This window comes from Artemia franciscana, chromosome 3 (genome assembly GCF_032884065.1).
Source record: "Artemia franciscana chromosome 3, ASM3288406v1, whole genome shotgun sequence".
NCBI lineage: Eukaryota > Metazoa > Arthropoda > Branchiopoda > Anostraca > Artemiidae > Artemia > Artemia franciscana.
The window spans coordinates 9,485,839-9,507,704 of record NC_088865.1 but is presented as its reverse complement, the minus strand read 5'-3'; the positions used below and the strand labels follow the sequence as shown (position 1 = coordinate 9,507,704).

Sequence of the window (21,866 nt, the reverse complement as noted above, 5' to 3'; positions counted from 1 at the left end):
TCTTGATCTGCTAATAAAAAAAATGGATTTAGCTGCTGCTAGAGGTGGGATTTCGGTGATCCAACCTTTTATAAGATTAAATACGATAGGTTACTGTTTGGTTGAATTGCATCATTTCTTTTGGCTTCTCTAGGCCTGGGTCTACTTAATGATTAATTCAAATTGAAATTTTTAGCTGAGAAAACACATGGAGCATACCCCCTTAGGAGATAATCTATTTTTTTTTTGTCATTTGGTGCGCACTATTATTGATTACAGGAATAATGCAATTTAGCCTTCTAATGAAGCCATTATCTAATTTTCAGTGTTTTTTTTTCAGGACTATTTTTTTTCAGGACTATTTTTTTCAGGTGAAAGAATCGTTTTGAACACTTGCACCATCGTGGTAACGATGGTGCAAGTAACGATGGTGCAAGTAACGAGTTTTTATTATTATAATAATGAAACCTAAGCTTCACTAGGTTAAATTTCGGTTCTACATTAAAATGTAGGACTTTGGAGTAATAACTGGAATAATCTGAAATAAAACGAAAAAAGGTGGAACTGTGGTTTTGAATCGTGAAATAGGGAGATGTAAGGAAATGTTCAGATACCCCTAAGACAAAAATACTTACCAGAAAAAGAATCAGTTTTGCATAAGGAAATATCATATATTTTTCTGTTCTTAACTCTTTTTTTTTGTAGTCACGAGCAATAATCAGCATTGCAAGTTTCTAAGATCCTTTATCCCTTTGGGTAAGCTCAACTTTATCAATATCAAACAGTTCGTGGTAACGAACTGTAGTAAGGAGCGACTTTCCGAACTCAATAGTAAACAAAACTCTAAAAAACAGAATTTTGATACTAAAAGACCCATTAAAAGAATCGGATTTTTATGCTGATTTTAAATATATAAGTTTCATCAAATTTGCTCTTACTCATCAAAAGTTAGGAGCCTGAGAAAATTTGCCTTATTTTGGAAAATAGGGGGAAACAAAACATAGTGTTTTATTGTTTAATAAAGTAGAATTGAGAGAAAGAGTCAAACTTTACTGTAAAGAGCGAAACGTTGAGAAGGGAACAGCCCCTTTCATACTAAGGAGTAATTTCTGTTCGTTTTAAGTCTTAATGTCGCTTCTTACTTTCAGGTAAAAAAACTAGTTTTTTTAATTTAATTTCTAAATGTTTTTGAATTAATGCATGCATGATTTTGGCTCTCCGCACATAAATTATTAAATTGAAATTTGCGTATTAATTCTTTTTTTGGCTAAATGGCTTTCTCTTAGTTTTGATCAGACGATATTGAGAAATAAGGGGTGGGGAAGGAGGACTCTTTCTCTCAAATTTATTTTTTAAAACAGTGAAAAACTTTAGCGTAAAGAGCGGGGCGTTGAGGAGGGAACAGACCCTTTCATATACGGAGTAATTTCTGTTCCTTTTAAGTTTTAATGTCGCTCCTTACTTTCAGTTAAAAAAATTGTTTTTTTATTATTTAATTTCTGAACGTTTTAGAATTAATGCATATTTTGATTTAGGCTCTTTGCACATGAATACTTAGAACGAGATTTGCATTTTTTTTTTTTTTTGGCTAAATGGTTTTACTTAGTTTTGATCGGACGATTTTGAGAAAAAAGGTGTGGGGGAGGAGGCTTAGTTGCCCTTCAATCATTTGGTTACTTAAAAAGGCAACTAGAACTTTGAATTTCTTACGAACATTTTTATTAATAAAAAATATAATTAACTTCCAAATTAACTTTCGTAACGAACTTCTATAATCGTATATTTTTATTACCTATATGAGTGTGCTTGCCCCTCTTTAATACCTTGCTCTTTACACTAAAGCTTAAATTTCGTCCCAATTCTTTCAGAATGACCCCCGAATCACAAAGGCCGTAGAAGAAATAGTTGAAATTACTAAAAATACTTAGCGTAAAGAGCAGGTATTTAGGAGGAGATGAACACCTCATTTGCGTAATAATTTCCGTTCGTTTCGTTTTAATGCTGCTCCTTACTTTCAGTTGAAAAAAGCTTTTTTATATTTATCTTTTCACTGTTTTTGTTTTAAATAATGTTAGAAAATCCTGCGCCCCCTTCATGGAATTTCTCTCCTCGCATGACAAATTCCTTCATGGAAAGATCCTCCCATGTAACTCCCTTCCCTCAACCTATCCAAGAAAAATTCCCCTGAAAACATCTGTACACTTCCCAATAACCATTACTATATCATGAAAAGAGAAATCATCAATGCAACAGCACAAACACAAAAAAAAAGACAGAAGGAGAAAAGGAAGACTGTTTTCCTAAATTAGTGATTAATATAGACCAGCGCTTGAATGAGGCCTTAACCCTACTCATCCATACAATCACATAGGTCAAACAGCATAGCCACACACAATCAACCATAAAGAATAATCCATGGACAGGCAGTCATGTCGTCAATAAGTATAAGTCGTCATTTACCAAACAATAGAAAAAATAATATAGACAAATAATTCAGAGGCAACACCCAACATAAGGGCTCATCAGGAGAATACACTGGCCTATATAGGGTTTCGCCACTCTAAATTCTCTACCCAGCACAGTGTTGTGGCTACCACAGAATATCCATGGCATCCCCGCGTCAGGTATCACCCCCAAAATATATGCCTATGAAAGAAAAAAAAACAGCAAATGTAAAACAACCAAGTAAAACCAAAACAAGCTTATCCTGTTAATGTATCCCTCCCTTTAGCAACAATAGGTAAACTAAATATTATAAATTTTACCAAATCACAAATATTAACACATTGCAAAAAACCTGAATGAACTAAATAATTATAGAATTCATCTTTACCATGTGGCTAATTTTTAAGAAAATCCGCTCAATTAGAAACACAATTCAAAATAAATGGCGCTGCGACAACATTTCTCGAACCTCCGAAATTAGTTGAAAATTTCTTTAAGTATTTCTAGATACTTCTTTTGATATTTATTTAAAAGTTCGTTATAATGAAAACTAAATTTTTTAAATTGCCAAGTTAATTTATTTGCAGAAAAACCTCTTGATATCAATTTTTGGCTTAAGATTTTACATCTATTTTGAAAATCAATATAATTACTACAAATCCTTGCATAACGAAGTAACTGTGAGAAAAACGCTGAATATGTGATATTTGAGTGTATATTACTTTCAGGGAATGGGAAACTAATCACTTCAAAATCAAAATCATCCGTTTTATTATACATTTTAAAACTTAATTTATTATTATCACAAATATTAATATTTAAATCTTAGAAATGATCTTCATGACCAGCGCCATGACTAGGCTCAAGAATAAGCTCTGATGGATATATATTTTTAGAAATCCCAATGAAATCCTTACAATTTAAGACCGAAATATCATCTAAATATCTTTTATTATTTGACAAAGCATGTTTTAAATTAATTGGATTATTCTTATCCATCATATATTTATATTCTAGTTGACTTAAAAACAAGTCAGCTATAAATGGGCTGGCATTCCCCCCCATGGGAATTCCCGCAATTTGCTTGTGCAAATCACCCCCAAATCTTATATAAGTATTGTATAAAACAAATTCCAATAACTCAAAAATCATATCCAAGCTGTAACATCTCAAGTTAACTGTAGTATTAAAGCAATTTGTCCATATAGCTTTTTTATTATAAATGTCTATTTTTAAGAACCTTTTACTAGATAAGAGGAAAGACTTCTTGATAACAGTTTTTAAATTATCAAACACTACATTAAGTGATAAATTAGTATACATTGTCGCAAAATCGAAAGACTCAATTCTTTTAGCTGAAACCATTGTTAAAGAATCTATCACCTGCAGTGAATTATTAACACTCCAATATGGATTAAAATTCGAAAATTTTTTAATACCAGAACAATAGGTTTTAAGTTTATTTACAATTTCCTTTAAAATTAAAGAAAGGTCAGTAGCAGCAATGCGGGTTGGACATTTAGCTGCTCCAGCAATAAACCGTGGTTTAGGGGGATTCTTATGAAATATTACAGTCCAATATAGGAAAGGGAACTTTTTATCATTGTCATTTATTTTAATATTAAAATTTTTAAAAAGTATTTCTTCAGTCTTTTGAATTAAATTCTCATCCTCTATATTTACCTTTTCGTAAACATTAGTTGTGCATAACTCGCTTTTTAAGATATCACAATACAGCTTCTGACAAATTATGGCAAAATTATTATTAGCTTTATCCACTGGCACAATTACAAATTCATTCTTTAGATTAGCAATTGCTTGTTTAATCTTCGCATTATAAAATAATGATTTAGTGTTACTATTTTTTAAGTTAGAATATATTTTATTTCTTATTCTACTAATAATTAAATTCTCCCAACTTTGAAAACTCTCTTTGTTTTTATTCTCTTTCTAACACCACTTATCAATAAATAAATCAAAATCATTTTCCAAGCCATCAAGAACACTCGATGGTTTCAGATGATGAGAAAGACGGAAATTAGCCCCTTTATTCATTATAATTTGAAGATCATCTTGCTTTATTATTGACAAGTCCCCTGTTATAACATGTTTGTAAGTAGGATTTACAAATGGGCCAAGTTGCTTACACTTACAAACCGGTTTCCAATTTACATCACTATCTAGTCTTTTTAGTATTAAATTATAATTAAAAATAATTTGCCCAATAGTTTTTGAAAATTTATAAGTTAAAACTGGACTATCATTATAATTCAAATTACTAGGAAGGGCCTGTTGTCGGTCTTCTGGCAAAAAACACGAAATTCCATATTTTTGTAGATAGGAGCTTGAAAATTCAACAGTAGGGTTCTCTGGTACGCTATTTTCATTAAGATATTATGACTTTTAGGGGGTGTTTCCCCCTATTTTCCAAAATAAGGCAAATTTCCTCAAGCTCGTAGCTTTTGATAAGTAAGGCTAAATCTGATGAAACTTATATATTTTAAATCAGCATAAAAATCAGATTCTTTTGATGTATCTATTAGTATCAAAATCCCATTTTTGAAAGTTTCGTTTACTATTGAGCCGGATCGCTCCTTACTACAGTTCGTTACCACGAACTGTTTGAAACATGTTTCTGACATTTACTTTACAACTTCATTTTCCTTCTTCATTTCCGAGAATGTTTTTGGCCTAATCCTTTATTATTCCTGCTATGGGTAGTAATGCCCCTTCTATTGCGACAATCTTTTTATATGTAGCCTACAATATTTATTTATCTGCCTATAGGCATAGGGATGGAAAAGGTGATACGGGTCGTTATTAGCATTGCCAAGAAATTCTTTCGAAGGGGGGGGGGTGAATACTACCAGTAGTTTTGCTTTTAGCGATTTTAAATGGTAATATTTCTCTTATCCTATTTATATACAATGTTTCAATGCATTTAAGCTTATGAGCGCAATGTACCGTATTTAAGCATCAGCCGCATAGACGGCTATGGCTTCATAGGGTAGCATTATGCCGCATTATGGCTTCAGCAGCATAGACGATCAAAAGTTAGGTAGAATGTTCATCTGTATGAACAATGATACCCCTTTCCGTCCACTTGAATTTCTTTTGTATTAATATCATTTAGAAATTATTCAACGTAACCACTGTATTTCAAAATTTTGGCTAAACATTCAAATTTTGTCAAAAATTTGAAATACCATCTAGCATTTTAATCCTTTAGCAGACAACTGAAAAGGCGGGCCGCTTAAAGTATATTTACAAATACTGATATATAGAATTTATCAATAAAAAAACCGTCGGTTCATTGGGCCGATACCCCACATCGTATCTTGGTATACGATTTGAAAACGATTTAAAACTAAATCTGAAAAAAACGGGTTTTTTCAACTGAAAGTATGAAGCAACATTAGATCTTTAATCAAAGTGAAATTATTCCATATAAGACGGGGCTGTCACTCTTTAACCCTCGCTCTTTACACAATAGTTTGACTTTTTGTATTAATTCTTTAAGAGCAACTGCTGAAACACAAGGGTTGTTGAATTGGGATAAAAGCTTCTTTAAAGTACTAAAAATAGAACGTCACGAGCAAGAGTCTTAGGAGGCAAATTTATCCAATCCACCTCCGCCCCGTTTACTCCTCTTATCTATGCAAAAAAAAATACAAATACCTTAACTTAGGTATTTTTGAAGAAAATTAAGATCGACTGCTTTTATTGTCTTAAAGACCTTTATTACTTTAAAACCTTTGTTACAGAATTAGGTTGCCTTAAGACTCTTTAGCTCATAAATGATTTTACCTTTGCACAGTTGTAGATGTAAAAGTGGCAGACTTGAGTGTTTGGTTAGCCTACATCTTAAATTGCTAATTAATTTTTCCCCCATATAAATAGGCTATTATCATTAAGTAAACATTGATAAAAAAAACTGTGTTGGTACATATGTGCATAAAGAGAAAGTATGATCTAAATTCCAAAACTCGGGTATTTATAAGAAAACTCGGTTTTAATACTTTTTATTATCAAGACTACTTAAGAGTTTTATTGTAAAATAAGATTTACTTTATTTTTATAACATACCACTTAGGGAAAAACTAAGGGTTCAAACGAAATATACCTTATCAGTTGATTCCAAAAATTTACGATTTTTGGTTTTTATTTCGATTTAGATGTTTCTGTAGAATAAAAGAGTCATTCCTATATTTAATGATTTAATGACTTGAGGTTTTTTTGTCAAATTTATTTCCTCTTCTATAGGATTAGCAGTTTATTGCTACATTATCGGCAAAAGCCATAAACTAGTGATATCAGTTCTTTTCTTAAGAAAAGTGTATCTAATTACAATTGGAAATACTAGTATGCAATGGCCATAGATTTGTGATAGTTACTAGGATATTATCAGGACTTTCAAGAATTATAAACTGTTTTCACCTGCTAATATTTAATAAATTAGTTTCGAATTATGAATAAAGTATCAAATGGTGAAAAACAAAAAATGGAGTTTGAAAAAGACTTTGAGGAGGAGAAGCCCGTCCCCCCAGATGGAGGATGGGGGTGGCTTATCTTGATTGCTGCGACGATGACTATGGTAGAGTCACATTATTTATAATAAGTATATTCATCAATAGCCTATTGTTTAACAGGCTTATAGGCCCTACACTAGTAGTGTTAGATCCTCGAGTTGAGGGGGATAAGAATTTAGCCTGCATGAGAGCAGACTGTTACTAAGCCCAGTGAGCGAGAGTTGACCCCTCGCCATCCAACATCCATAAGAGTATAACAGTAATAAAAACAAACAAAGACACTTGGCTACTTTTTTGTGTCATGAGCCTAATTGCGAGCTTCAAGGACCGCCATTAACATTTTCGCAAAAACTACTTTTAATCTCCAATTCAACGGTAGAATGCGAATTGACACTTCATCTTCTTTACTTTAAATTTTAGATTAATTTTGTTGCATGGACGCATGCTAAAATTCTGAGTCAGCCTTGTACAATTAATGTAGAAAGCTACAGTATCAAAGATATGATACTGTCAGCTCAGTATCGAACATATGGTCAGATTCTGACCTAATACTGTACGAAATGTAGTAGACTACTATGAGAACGTCAATTTTGGAGTAAGATATTAACTAGAATTTAAGTGGATCCGATTTCTTTTTTATTTAATTTAACAGGAAAAATCACTTCACTGGATGGTAGACATAGCAAAGTCTATCGTCTCCAGAAAAAGACATTTTAATCATAAAGTTAGGAGTGTTCAAAGGACCAAATGTTTATTATCAGTGGAGGTACTAGTAAGTAAGTAAGACGGCACAAGACCCTTAAGGTCCAAACCGGCGATGCTGATCTCCGTTTCATGGCCCTTCAGCCACGAAGTGCAATGGGGGGTTGGGGGCCAACCCTCCTGTGCTTTCGCACACCCTTCCTGCTTACTTTCCCCAAATTTTTTCAGGTACCCATTTAGAGCTGGGTCGACTATGGCTGAGCTTACAGAGTCACACCACTGACCCCCATCCCAAACTAAATAACTGGTCACAGCTGGGATTGAGCCCGTGCCCCTTGGACACAGAATTCCCACGCCAGCGCTCCAACCACTCAGCCAGGACGGGAGGTACTAGTAAGCCTCATAAAAGGGTCTGGAGGTAGTACCAGATATGACCCACTACACTCACCCTATGTGGGCAAGGCGGCCGACCACTTTTAGCTAATCAGGATGTGTTAATTACTTTAGATGTGTTATTTACCAGAATGGTAAATTACTGCAACCAGATACAGTTAGGTTATATAAACCAAAAATTTGATGTCTTGGAATTTGATCTTCACAATTTTACTCTGTTTACAAGGTCTCAAAGTGGAAGGAACAAAAGCACCTGTGTTTCACAGTAAATTTTACGTCGTACTCGCGGTTACGATACATATGCTAATAAATTAGTGTCAGGGTCAAATTTTGTTAGGTAGTTACTGTTTTTCTGTTGTTTTTTTTTTCTTCCCACCGTTTGTAAGAAGGATACAGTTTGTGACATAAAATGGAATAGTCTTTACAATTGAAGACAGCTTCAGTGACCTTAAAGGAGTTAGTAGGGCTCAAATGAGAAAGCAAAGGGAATGTTTTAACCACTGCAAAATTGAACAAGCAAAGTTGAAATGGATTACTAGCTATTAGAATGAATAACATACAATATATGACTTCGCCATGCGAACGAAAATGTGAGAAATGTTTATCTTGACTTTTGGTGTCAATATATATAAATGAGTTGTTTGTCTGTGTGTATGTCTACTGACGTCATGTTTGTGTGTCGACTGACGTCATGTTTATCAACTGACGTATCTATCTTCTATTCTATCTATATCTATCTATCTATATCTATATATATAAAAATAAGTTGTCTGTCTGTCTGTGGATCAGGTGACGTCATGTTTCTGTGTCAGCTGACGTCATGAAGTTAGTTGTCGTCATTTTTGCTATTGCCAAAAAACTTGCTGCTGATAGAGAAATTCAGAAAAGAAAGCGTGCCGAGGAATCAAAAGAACAGCAAGGAAACAGGCTTGAGGCTAAAGAACGCAAAACCGCGCAGTTAGATGAAGATCCACCTGGACAGCGAGAGTCAAAACATATCAAAACTGAAAATGATAGCGATGATGATTGGGTTTGGGATTTTGACTCGGATAAGGTCATCAATGCCTACCAGATTTTAGTTAAAAAAACAAAGGTTCGGCGATATGTATTTCATAGTGAAGCTGAAAAATAAAGAAGAAAAAGAAAACTGAAAAAAGAAAAAATGTAAAAAACTAAAAAATACTAAAAAGAAAAAACACTCAAAGAGAAATTACAGACCGGGACACTAATGACGACCGGGACAGAGGGAATATAAATAACGACCGGGACACACAAAGAGAAATTACAGACTGGGATACCGGGACACAAATGACGGCCGGGACACAGGGAATATAAATGACGACCAGGACACAGGTATTTAAGAATATCGTTCAAAGACAAATTTTTAATTGTAAGAAGACCGTTGAAAGAGAAATTTCTAATTGTAAAATGACTGAAGAACCTACAATGGCAACGGTACCACCATCGAAGTAGATAACCAGTGGGTTGTTCCATATTCCCCATTAGTGCGAAACGTCAACCCCAAGTCAAATTCGTGCATTGTTTGGCATCATTTTAACAACTTGCTCTCCATCAGCTCCTACAGAGTTATGGGAAAAATATAAGTCAAAAATGTCCGAAGATATACTCCATCGAAAACAGTTAGAGACGTCAGATATGACTTTTGATTTTACATCAGAAATTTATAACTACACTTTAGTTATTATAGAAGATTTGTGCGTACGTATGGCAAACAAACCTCTTCAGGATTTGGGAATGCCTTCACCTAACCGTATCGCTGCTGTTTCGACATTTGTAGAATTGGATCGTGAAAAAAGTTACAGTACGAATGATCTATTGCCGCATGTACAAAATAACATTTCCAAGTTAACGTCGGAACAAAAAGACATTTATGATACGATAGACTCAATTTCAGGACGTATACAACTACCTGCTGATTTCTGTAATTTAGTGACGTCCAAAAATTAATTGATTGAAAAAGTATTTCCGAATATTCTAAAAAATTATAAAAATAATAAATGGCTAAGTGAAAGAGCGATTCTCGCACCCAAAAATATAGACGTCCACGAAATCAACAATATTGTTTTGACCAAGATTCGAGACCAGGCAGTCCTTTACAAGTCAGTCGACACAGTTTTGGAACCAAATGAAGCGGTTAATTATCCATCTGAATTTTTAAATTCCATAGATCTTTCAGGGTTTCCACAACACGTGCTACAACTAAAAATAGGCGTACCAATAATACTTTTAAGAAATATCAACCCACCAAAGCTTTGCAATGGCACGCGACTTGTCGTAAGAAAAACAATGGAAAACCTAATAGAGGCCACAATCTTGACAGGGCCTTTTGAGGGTGAGGCTTTTCTTATTCCTCGCATTCCCATGATTCCAACGGATCTGCCTTTTCAATTTAAAAGATTGCAATTCCCAATTCGATTAGCATTTGCAATCACCATTAACAAAGCTCAAGGTCAATCATTAGAAAAATGTGGCATAGATCTTAATACTGATTGTTTTTCCCATGGACAATTGTGCGTTGCATGTTCGAGGGTCGGTAAACCTGACAATCTATTTATATGCAGCGACAATTGGACAGCGAAAAATGTTGTATATTCGCAAGTTTTACGCAGTTAATTTGTATTGTATCTATCTATCTATCTATCTATCTATATAAAAACGAGTTGTGTGTATGCATGTTTGTTTGTAAAAAGAGCGTTTGCATATGACGTCATTATTAGTACATACGGCTTTGTATATGCACAGACAATGGGAAAGCCAAGAATGTTGTATATTCGCAATTTTTACGTAGTTTAACTCCTGCAGACGAAATGAATGCTTGCCTGAAAAATTCTAATTTATGGGCACACGTAAAAATATTAAAATTAACTACAAATATGCGTGTCCGATTGCAAAACGATGACTCTGGTCAAACATTTTCAGATCAATTGCTGTCAATTGGAAACGGAAAGCTCCCAGTAGTGGGAAAGCCAAAAATGTTGTATATTCGCAATTTTTACGTAGTTTGAAACACATATATAAATCTATCTATATTCACAGGTGGGACACAGGGAAACAACTACAATGGCGCGTAACTAATATGGCGCGTAACCAGTTACGCGCGCGGGGGGGCTTGGGGGGGGGGCGCGAAGCGCCCCACCAACTAGGTGTTGGGGTGGCGCGAAGCGCCACCCCAACAGCTAGTATATATATAAATAAGTTGTCTGTGTGTGTGTGTGTGTCGAGTGACGTCACGTTTGTGTGTCGACTGACGTCATGTTTGTTGACTGACGTCATTACAAGGATTGAGCTGTATACGTCATGAAGTTGTTTGTCGACTGACGTCATGTTTGTCAACTGATGAAAGTACATACCGGGACACCGGGACACAAATGACGACCGGGACACAGGGAATATAAATGACGACCGGGAACCTCAAAGAGAAATTACAGACTGGGACACCCGGACACAAATCACAACCGGGACACAGGGAATATAAATAGCGACCGGGACACAGGGACACAACTACAACGGGGACGCCGGGGGCACAGGTGTGATATATAAGTGACGACCGGGACACAGGGATTGTTCGAATAGAAATTACAGACCGGGACACCGGGACACAAATGACGACTTACGCGAGCGGGGGTGCTTGGGGGGCGCGAAATGCCCCACCAACTAGGTGTTGGGGTGGCGCGAAGCGCCACCCCAACAGCTAGTATCTATATATATATAAAAATAAGTTGTTTGTGTGTCTGTGTGTCGAGTGACGTCATGTTTGTGTGTCGACTGACGTCATGTTTGTCAACTGACGAAATTACAGACGGGACATCGGGACACAAATGACGACCGAGACATCTATCTATCTATCTTCCATATATATATATATATATATATATATATATATATATATATATATATATATATATATATATATATATATATATATATATATATATATATATATATATATATATATATATATATATATGTGATTTGTCGACTGACGAAATTACAGACCGGGACATCGGGACCCAAATGACGACCGGGACACCGAGACATAGGGAATATAAATGACGACCTGGACACTCAAAGAGAAAGCGACCGGGACACAAGGAATGTTCGATTAACAATCACCATCAACAAAGCACCGGGACACAAATGAGGACCGGGACACAGGGAATATAAATGACGACCAGGACACTCAAAGAGAAATTACAGACCGGGATACCGGAACACAAATGACGACCGGGACAAAAATGACGACCGGGACACAGGGAATATAAATGACGACCGCGACACTCAAAGAGAAATTACAGACTGGGACACCGGGACACAAATGACGACCGGGACACAGGGAAACAACAGCAACGGGGACGCCGGGGGGCACAGGGGGATATATTAATGGCGACGGGGACACAGGGAATGTTCGATTAACAATCACATATATATAATCGAATGTTCGATTAGCAATCATATATATATATATATACTAGCTGTTGGGGTGGCGCTTCGCGCCACCCCAACACCTAGTTGGTGGGGGCGCTTCGCGCCCCCCCCCAAGCCCCCCCGCGCGCGTAAGTCGTTACGCGCCATAATAGTTACGCGCCATTGTAGTTGTGTCCCTATGTCCCACCTGTGAATATAGATATATATATATATATATGGTTTTAACTACGTAAAACTTGCGAATATACAACATTCTTTGCTGTCCCATTGTCTTTGCATATAAATAGATTGTCAGGTTATCCCCCTGTTTCCCCCGGTGTCCCCGTTGTAGTTGTGTCCCTGTGTCCCGGTCGTCATTTATATTCCCTGTGTCCCGGGTCCCGGTCATCATTTGTATCCCGGTGTCCCGGTCTGTATATACATTCGTTTTTTAGTTTTGTTTTTCTCCTTTATTTTTTTCCTTTTTTTTTCTTTTTTAGCTTATTTAGATTTTTAGATTTTTTAGTTTTTTTTATTAGTTTTTAGTTTTTATTTCTTTTTAGTTTTTTTGTCCCGGTCGTCATTTATATCCCCCTGTTTCCCCCGGTGTCCCCGTTGTAGTTGTGTCCCTGTGTCCCGGTCGTTATTTATATTCCCTGTGTCCCGGTCGTCATTTGTATCCCGGTGTACCGGTCTGTATATACATTCGTTTTTTAGTTTTGTTTTTCTCCTTTATTTTTTTCCTTTTTTTTTCTTTTTTAGTTTATTTAGATTTTTAGATTTTTTAGTTTTTTTATTAGTTTTTAGTTTTTTTTTCTTTTTAGTTTTTTTGTAGTTTTTACCATCTTTTTAGTTTTGTTAATTTTTTTTTTTACTTGTGTCCTGGTCGTCATTTATACTCCCTGTTTCCCGGTGCTTAGTTTTTAGTTTTTTTAGTTTTTTACCTTTTTTTTAGTTTTTTTAGTTTTTTAGCTTTTTTATTTTTTTTATTAGTTTTTAGTTTTTTTGTAGTTTTTGCCTTTTTTTTTAGTTTTTTGTCCTGGTCGCTTTCTCTTTGAGTGTCGTCATTTATTAGTTTTTTCCTTTTTTTTTTTAGTTTTTTATTGGTTTTTACCTTTATTTTAGCTTATTTTTCAGTTTTTTCCTTTTTTTTAGTTTTTTTTTATTTTTTATTTTTTTTAGTTTTTTACCTTTTTTTAGTTTTTTTAGTTTTTTTAGTTTTTTAGCTTTTTTACTTTTTTTATTAGTTTTTAGTTTTTTTTTGTAGTTTTTGCCTTTTTTTAGTTTTTTCAGTTTTTTTTTTAGTTTTTTATTGGTTTTTACCTTTATAGTTTTTTTAGTTTTTTAGCTTTTTTATTTTTTTTATTAGTTTTTAGTTTTTTTTGTAGTTTTTGCCTTTTTTTAGTTTTTTCAGTTTTGACGTCACCTAATCCAGTTTTTTCAGGTGACGTCACCTGACACATCCATCCACACATCCATCCACACATCCATCCACAGACAACTTATTTTTATATATATAGATATATATATATATATATATATATATATATATATATATATATATATATATATATATATATATATATATATATATATATATATATATATATGTATATACATATGTATATATACTAAATCTGAAGAATATCGTAATTTGAACAATTAAAAGTAATGATAAACAACAAGTACTTTCCTTTTCTGATACTAGTTACGTGACTACCCCAATCTATATTAACCAAAAATAGCCTTTCTTAAATAAAAACAAAAGTGTAATATTAAAACTTTCAATCATATTTAAACTATTGATTTTGAGTGCCATCTATAGGCATAAAATTTACATTTCTCGTTTTTTCTTTCAGATGTTTATTCCAAGTACTATTACGACTTTTGGCGTATTTGTCCCGGACCTGCGATCAAAATATGACGCATCAACTTCTCAAATCTCATGGATTCCTGCAATTTCCTGCGCAGTTTGGAATTTAAGTGGTATTTTCACTTCTTACTTCCAATTCTACGTTCCTCACGTGTTTCTATTTGATACAATGAAAGAATTTGGTGCTCAAAGTTAGGGGTTTTGAGTTTTGTCAGCAGAAATAATCCCGAATATCCATATTGTGCCGTTACATTATTATTATTCTATCTTTTCTGTTTTAATTGTTATTATAGTAGAAACAAAATTCTTCTAAAATAAAAAAATGTTAAACCTGCCACATTCCTTAGAGTAAGAGGAACCATGCGAAGGCTCTAAGGTTGGCAGAATGAATCTTTTGTCAAGTTCCAATTTGTAATTGGAAATGACAGACAACTACAAGAAGAAGCAGAAAGCAATAGTCATAATATGATTTAAAAATGGAATATCTAAATGATACAACAGTTTGTTATGTTCCACAAAACATCTGCTGTGTAACTCGTCTGACAAAATAAGTGGCAATCCAGACAATAGACAATGCACTTAGGGACTGTTAGTTCTGGTACGCTACTTGATTTTTCGATACCAGTTTATATAACAGTAGATATAAACTTTGGTATTTGGTTCGGTTCTTTTTGAGGTCTAAATTGGGTCAGTATATCAACAAAAGTCCCCCCCTTTTCTTCCCTCTTTGAATGGAGAATCTATCATGTCATCTATAACTCTTACTAATTTTAGTGTACTGAAACTGACAAATAATGATACCAAAAGTATCTCTACTGGGTACCATCATGCCCCCTATATTACATCATTCGTTTTCTTGTGCACAAAATTATAAATCTGCATCCCCAATGCATAAAACAGTGAAAATTTTGGGTACTGATATTAAATACATTCTGAGACCATACAGGGCTATGCATGACGTATGAAAACAAAGAAAGGAAATCTATATATATATATATATAAATAAGTTGTTTGTCTGTTTGTCTACTGACGTCTACTGACGTCATGTTTGTGTGTCGACTGACGTCATGTTTGTCGACTGACGTCATTATAAGGATTGAGCTGTATGTCGTCATGAAGTTGTTTGTCGTCTGACGTCATGTTTGTCGACTGATGAAATTACAGACCGGGACACCGGGACACAAATGACGACCGGGACACAGGGAATCTAAATGACGACCGGGACACATCATATACCAATTCAAAAACGAATGCATTCAAGCCGAAGTAGCTGAGTTGGTAAAGCGTTATGTTCCAGGTCCGAGAGGTTCTAGGTTCGAACCTTGGCTTTAGCATTAATACAAAAGAAGAAAAAAACTAAAAAAGGTAAAAACTACAAAAAAACTAAAAAGAAAATACTAAAAAACTAAAAAAGCTAAAAAACTAAAAAAATGTAAAAAACTAAAAACCAAAAAAAGAAAAAAAACTAAAAAAACTAAAAAAGGTAAAAACTACAAAAAAAAACTAAAAAGAAAAAAAAACAAAAACTAATAAAAAAAAATAAGAAAAATAAAAACTGAAAAAGAAAACTAAAAAAAGGAAAAAAACTGAAAAATAAAGGAGAAAAAGAAAACTAAAAACCGAGACACAGGGAATATAAATGACGACCGGGACACTCAAAGAGAAATTACAGACTGGGACACTGGTACACAAATAACGACCGGGAGATATAAATGACGACCGGGACACTCAAAGATAAATTACAGACCGGGACACAAATGACGACCGGGACACCGGGTCACAGGGAATATAAATGACGACTGGGACGCTCAAAGAGAAATTACAGACTGGGACAATGGGACACAAATGACGACCGGGATACTGGGAATATAAATGACGACCGGGACAGAAGGACACAACTACAAGGGGGATGCCGGGGGCACAGGGGATATATAAATGACGACGGGGACACAGGGAATGTTCGATTAGCAAACACCATCAACAAAGCTCAAGGGCAATCATTAGAATAATGAGGTATATATCTGAATACGGATTGTTTTTCCCATGGACAATTGTATATCGCATGTTCAAGAGTCGGTAAACCCGACAATCTGTTTATATGCAAAGACAATGGGACATCGAAGAATGTTGTATATTTGCAAGTTTTACGTAGTTAAAAACATATATATATATATATATATATATATATATATATATATATATATATATATATATATATATATATATATATATATATATATGTATATATATATACATATATAATATATATATAAATATATGTATATATATATATATATATATATATATATATATATATATATATATGTATATATGTATATATATATATATATATATATATATATATATATATATTCTATATTCACAGGTGGGACACAGGGACACAACTACAATGGCGCGTAGCGACTTACGCGCGCGGGAGGGCTTGGGGGGCGTGAAGCGCCCCCACCAACTAGGTGTTGGGGAGGTGCGAAGCGCCACCCCAACAGCTAGTAGGGAATATAAATGACGACCGGGACACTCAAAGAGAAAGCGACCGGGACACAAGGAATGTTCGATTAGCAATCACCATCAACAAAGCACCGGGACACAAATGACGACCGGGACACAGGGAATATAAATGACGACTAGGACACTCAAAGAGAAATTACAGACCGGGACACCGGAACACAAATGACGACCGAGACAAAAATGACGACCGGGACACAGGGAATATAAATGACGACCGCGACACTCAAAGAGAAATTACAGACTGGGACACCGGGACACAAATGACGACCGGGACACAGGGAAACAACAACAACGGAGACGCCGGGGGGCACAGGGGGATATATAAATGACGACGGAGACACAGGGAATGTTCGATTAGCAATCACCATCAACAAAGCTCAAGGGCAATCATTAGAATAATGAGGTATAGATCTGAATACAGATTTGTTTTTCCCATGGGCAATTATGTGTTGCATGTTCAAGAGTCGGTAAGCCTGACAATCTGTTTATATGCACAGACAATGGGACAGCCAAGAATGTTGTATTTTCGCAAGTTTTACGTAGTTAAATATATATATATATATAAAATATAAAAATGTAAAAATATATATATATCTATCTACATTCACAGGTGGGACACAGGGACACAACTACAATGGCGCGTAACTAATATGGCGCGTAACGACTTACGCGCGCGGGGGGACTTGGGGGGTGCAAAGTGCCCCCTCCAGCTAGGTGTTGGGGTGGCACTTCGCGCCACCCCAACAGCTAGTAATAAATGAAAATAGAAAAATTAAATAGGTGGAAAATGAGGATTTTATCAGCCAGTAGCAAAATATGAAAAACAAAGCAAATGTTTCGACAAGGATCTCCGCCAAGTCGTCCTCAGTGCTCAAATAATAAGAAAGAGGAAAAAGAAACACTGAAGAAACAACAACAAAATCCAACCTTCTTAAGTGAACTGTACGAGAGGAAAAAGACACTGAATCAAACAACAAAAACCAACTTGAAATCAATGAAAGAGAAGTTACCAATTAGATTGAATAAGTATCATTTGCTTTGCAACAGATTTCGCCTGTCTACAATTTCGGTTTTCATTAGATATGCGGACAGGTTGTCTTAAATTAGACTGGGCGAAAATTTTCCTAGAGTCTTTTAATATTAAATTGTTATAAATTGGGCTTAAGGAAATATCTCCCGTGTCTCAATTGCCTCTTCAAAAAGAGGCAATTGTTCTGTTTTTTTGTCTCAATTGCCTCTTTAAAAGATTGCGGTAGGCCATTTATGGTAGATATTAAAGTTGCCTCTTCAAAAAGAACTAAATGGTCAGGATTTTCGTATATATGCTGGGCCAGAGCTGAATCAAAGTTGTGATTTTTATTTTCTAATCTCATGGACTCATCTATTGAAATTTTGTGTTCATGCAATCGTTCCCCTAGATGTTGAAGGGTCCTGCTAATGTAAAATTGTCCACATGAACACGGGACTCGGTAAACACCACTACCTATTATAGGGTCCGTTTTATCTTTTCCCGAGTTGAAAAAATGTTCAACCTTTTGTTCAGTTTTGAAACAAAAAAGAAAGATTATGTTTTTTTTGTTTTTTTTTAATTTTTAAAAATTTAAAAGAGGAAAAATAGAGTTTAGTTTTTAAAACGAGAAAAATCAAATAGGTGGAAAACGAGGATTTTATCAGCCAGTGGCAAAATATGAAAACAAATCAAATATTTCGACAAGGATCTCCGCCGAATCGTCCTCAGTGCTAAAAAAAAACAAGAAAGAAGAAAAAGAAACAAAGAAGAAACAATAACAAAATCTAACCTTATTAAGTGAACTGTACGAGAGGAAAAAAGACACTGAATCAAACAACAAAAACCAACTTGAAATCAATGAAAGAGAAGTTACCAATCAGATTGAATAAGTATCCTTTGCCTTGCAACAGATTTCACCTGTCTACAATTTCGGTTTTCATTAGATATGCGGACAGGTTTTCTTAAATTAGACTGTGCGAAAATATTCCTAGAGTCTTTTAATATTAAATTGTTATAAATTGGGCTTAAGGAAATATCTCCCGTGTCTCTATTTATAGCCAAATTTCTATTTATATGTTTTTTTTTGTCTCAATTGCCTCTTTAAAAGATTGCGGTAGGCCATTTATGGTAGATATTAAAGTTGCCTCTTCAAAAAGAACTAAATGGTCAGGATTTTCGTATATATGCTGGGTCAGAGCTGAATCAAAGTTGTCATTTTTATTTTCCAATCTCAGGGACTCATCTATTGAAATTATGTGTTCAAGCAATCGTTTGCCTAGATGTTGATGGGTCCTGCCAATGTAAAATTTTCCACAGAGACACGGTACTCGGTAGACACACCACTACCTAGTATAGGGTTCGTTTTATCCTTTCCCGAGTTGAAAAAATGTTCAACTTTTTGTTCAGTTTTGAAACAAAACAGAGAGATTATGTTTTTTTAAAGGTTTTTATAAAATTTAAAAAAAAAATTATTTAAAAAAAAACATAATCTCTCAGTTTCTTTCAAAACTGAACAAAAAGTTGAACATTTTTTCAACTCGGGAAAGGATGAAACGGACATATAAATAGAAATTTGGCTATAAATAGAGACACGGGAGATATTTCCTTAAACCTCATGAATTCCTTAAGCCTTATGAACACGGGAGGTATTTCCTATTTCCTTATGAATATTTTCGCCCAGTCTAATTTAAGACAACCTGTCCGCATATCTAATGAAAACCAAAATTGTAGACAGGCGAAATCTGTTGCAAGGCAAAGGATACTTATTCAATCTAATTGGTAACTTCTCTTTCATTGATTTCATGCTGGTTTTGTTGTTTGATTCAGTGTCTTTTTTCCTCTCGTACAGTTCATTTAAGAGGGTTAGATTTTGTTGTTGTTACTTCTTTGTTTCTTTTTCCTCTTTCTTATTTTTTGAGCACTGAGGACGTCTTGGTGGAGGTCCTTGTCGAAATATTTGCTTTTTTTCATATTTTGCTACTGACTGATAAAATCCTCGTTTTTCACCTATTTGATTTTTCTCTTTTCATTTATTATTTCCTTTCCTTGTTTTTTTATACCTACTGAAATTAGAAAACTACTGTTTAACTTTGGATCAAAAGAGGCCAGGCGAAGGTACCACAGAACCGATTTCCTTTTTAACGATAACAGTCTTGCTTTCTTTTCAATAGTCTCAGTTACAATAAAAATTTGTGGAATTATTAGGGCATTAAAGTTAGGTATTAGTGTATTAGGGTATTTAGTACTAGGATTTTGGGTATTAGGAACTATAGTTAGGGTAATACAAATTACTTTATCTGCTTTTCCCTTTTCACTTTTCTATTTAGTTGATGAATCTTTTAAGGAGATATGGAATTAGCCATATTTTATAATCTTTTAGAATATTTCTGTGACTTAGATACTTCACTTACTATGTTTTTGTTTTAATTTTGCTTGTTGTAATGTTTTTTCGCTTGTTCTTTTTGTTCTTTTTCTCGTTCTTGTTCTTTTTTGCTTAGTTCTTTGCTTTTTTTTAATTTTCTTGATGTATGTTTTTTGTTTTTTTATTTTTTTATTTTAATTTTTTTTTAATTTGGCTTATTTTCAGCGCCATTCGCTGCTGGATGCTTATCACTGTATTCACACCGTCGATTAACAATTTTTGGATCAGTTCTTTTGGTAATTGGTCTCATAATTGGAGCATTTGCGGAATCCCTAATGGTTGTCTACATAAGTTTTGGTGTTTTAGCTGGTAATTATTTTTTTTCACCGTGTTGATGATTGGTCCAAATTGAACCGATGATCAGACTTACTAATCTGATTGGATTAGCTGGTCCGATTTGATTCGACTGATTTGAAAGGATCGGCTTTCTATTGGAAACTGAACTGCAATTGATGATCTGAAAACGGAAGTCCGTTTTATTGTGTTAAAAATCCAATGTGGAAAACTGTTTTATCAATGACTTTTTCAATGATGGCGTCTTTTTTAAAGAGTTCATGATAGCGAACTGTAAGTAAAGAGTGAATAGGCCCAATAGTAACCGCAACTCAAAAAAAATTCTATAACAAATAATACCTCAAAAGAATCGGCTTTTTACAGGAATTTCAAATATGTAAAGTTCATTATGTTTAACGTTACCAATCAAAAGCTACAAGCCTGAGAATATATGCTCAATTTTCGAAAAAGGGTGGAAACACCCTTTATGGGAGACACCCAAAAAGCTGGTCTATCTTAAAAAAAAACTACATCATTTGATTCAGCATTTCAGAGCTGCTTTATGTATAGGTTTCAATCTCTTACCTACAAAAATGTGAAATTTTGCATTTTTTTTTCCCAGAAGAAAGATCACAGGTGCGTAATTGTCTTTTTTTCGTTTTTCCCAGTGTTTTATTCATGAATCGACGTTTGACAGGCTTATTTAAGAGCAAAATTGTCAAGCTGAGTATTGCTAATGCATACAGAATCCAATATTAAATGTTGTTAAGTTTAAATTCTAAATATTCCCTGAAATACAATTTAACTCTTAAAATTAAATAAGCAATATAAGCAATAAATTAAAAACAAGAAAATAACTAAGAAGCTTCTATAGTATAACTAGCCAATTTGACTTGTTGTGGTAAAACATAATACAACAACATCATATGCAATGAGGGGTCGTAGTTCTAATCCTTTTTTATGGCACTTGGTATTAACCAAGTGACATATAGCAATCGCCAATTCTGTCGGTCTGTCTGTCGGTCTGTCGGTCCCGGTTTTGCTACTTTAAGCACTTCCAGGTAAGCTAGGACGATGAAATTTGGCAGGCGTATCAAGGACATTACCAGCATAAATTAGAAATAGTCGTTTTCCCAATTTGATCATCTTGGGATGGGGGGAGTGGGGGGCCGGTTAATTCGTAAAAAATAGAAAAAATGAAGTATTTTTAACCTATGAGCAGGTGATGGGATCTTAATGAAATTTGATGTTTGGAATGATATTGTGTGTCAAAGCTCTTATTTTAAA

The 21,866-nt window shown here is 34.4% G+C and overlaps 1 protein-coding gene across 3 annotated transcripts in view; it reads left to right on the top strand.

Annotated features, from left to right (window-relative positions):
• Window positions 1-21,866, top strand: part of LOC136024854 (monocarboxylate transporter 1-like) — an 87,357-nt gene that overhangs the window by 40,736 nt on the left and 24,755 nt on the right. For 2 of the 3 annotated variants that reach the window (XM_065700367.1, XM_065700368.1), the window contains exons 2-3: window positions 14,333-14,459; window positions 20,472-20,615. In XM_065700367.1, coding sequence (XP_065556439.1) covers window positions 14,333-14,459; window positions 20,472-20,615 — 271 coding nt within the window. Of the gene's footprint in view, window positions 1-6,777; window positions 7,019-14,332; window positions 14,460-20,471; window positions 20,616-21,866 lie in introns of those variants that run through there. The other variant, XM_065700366.1, reaches the window with a different exon arrangement.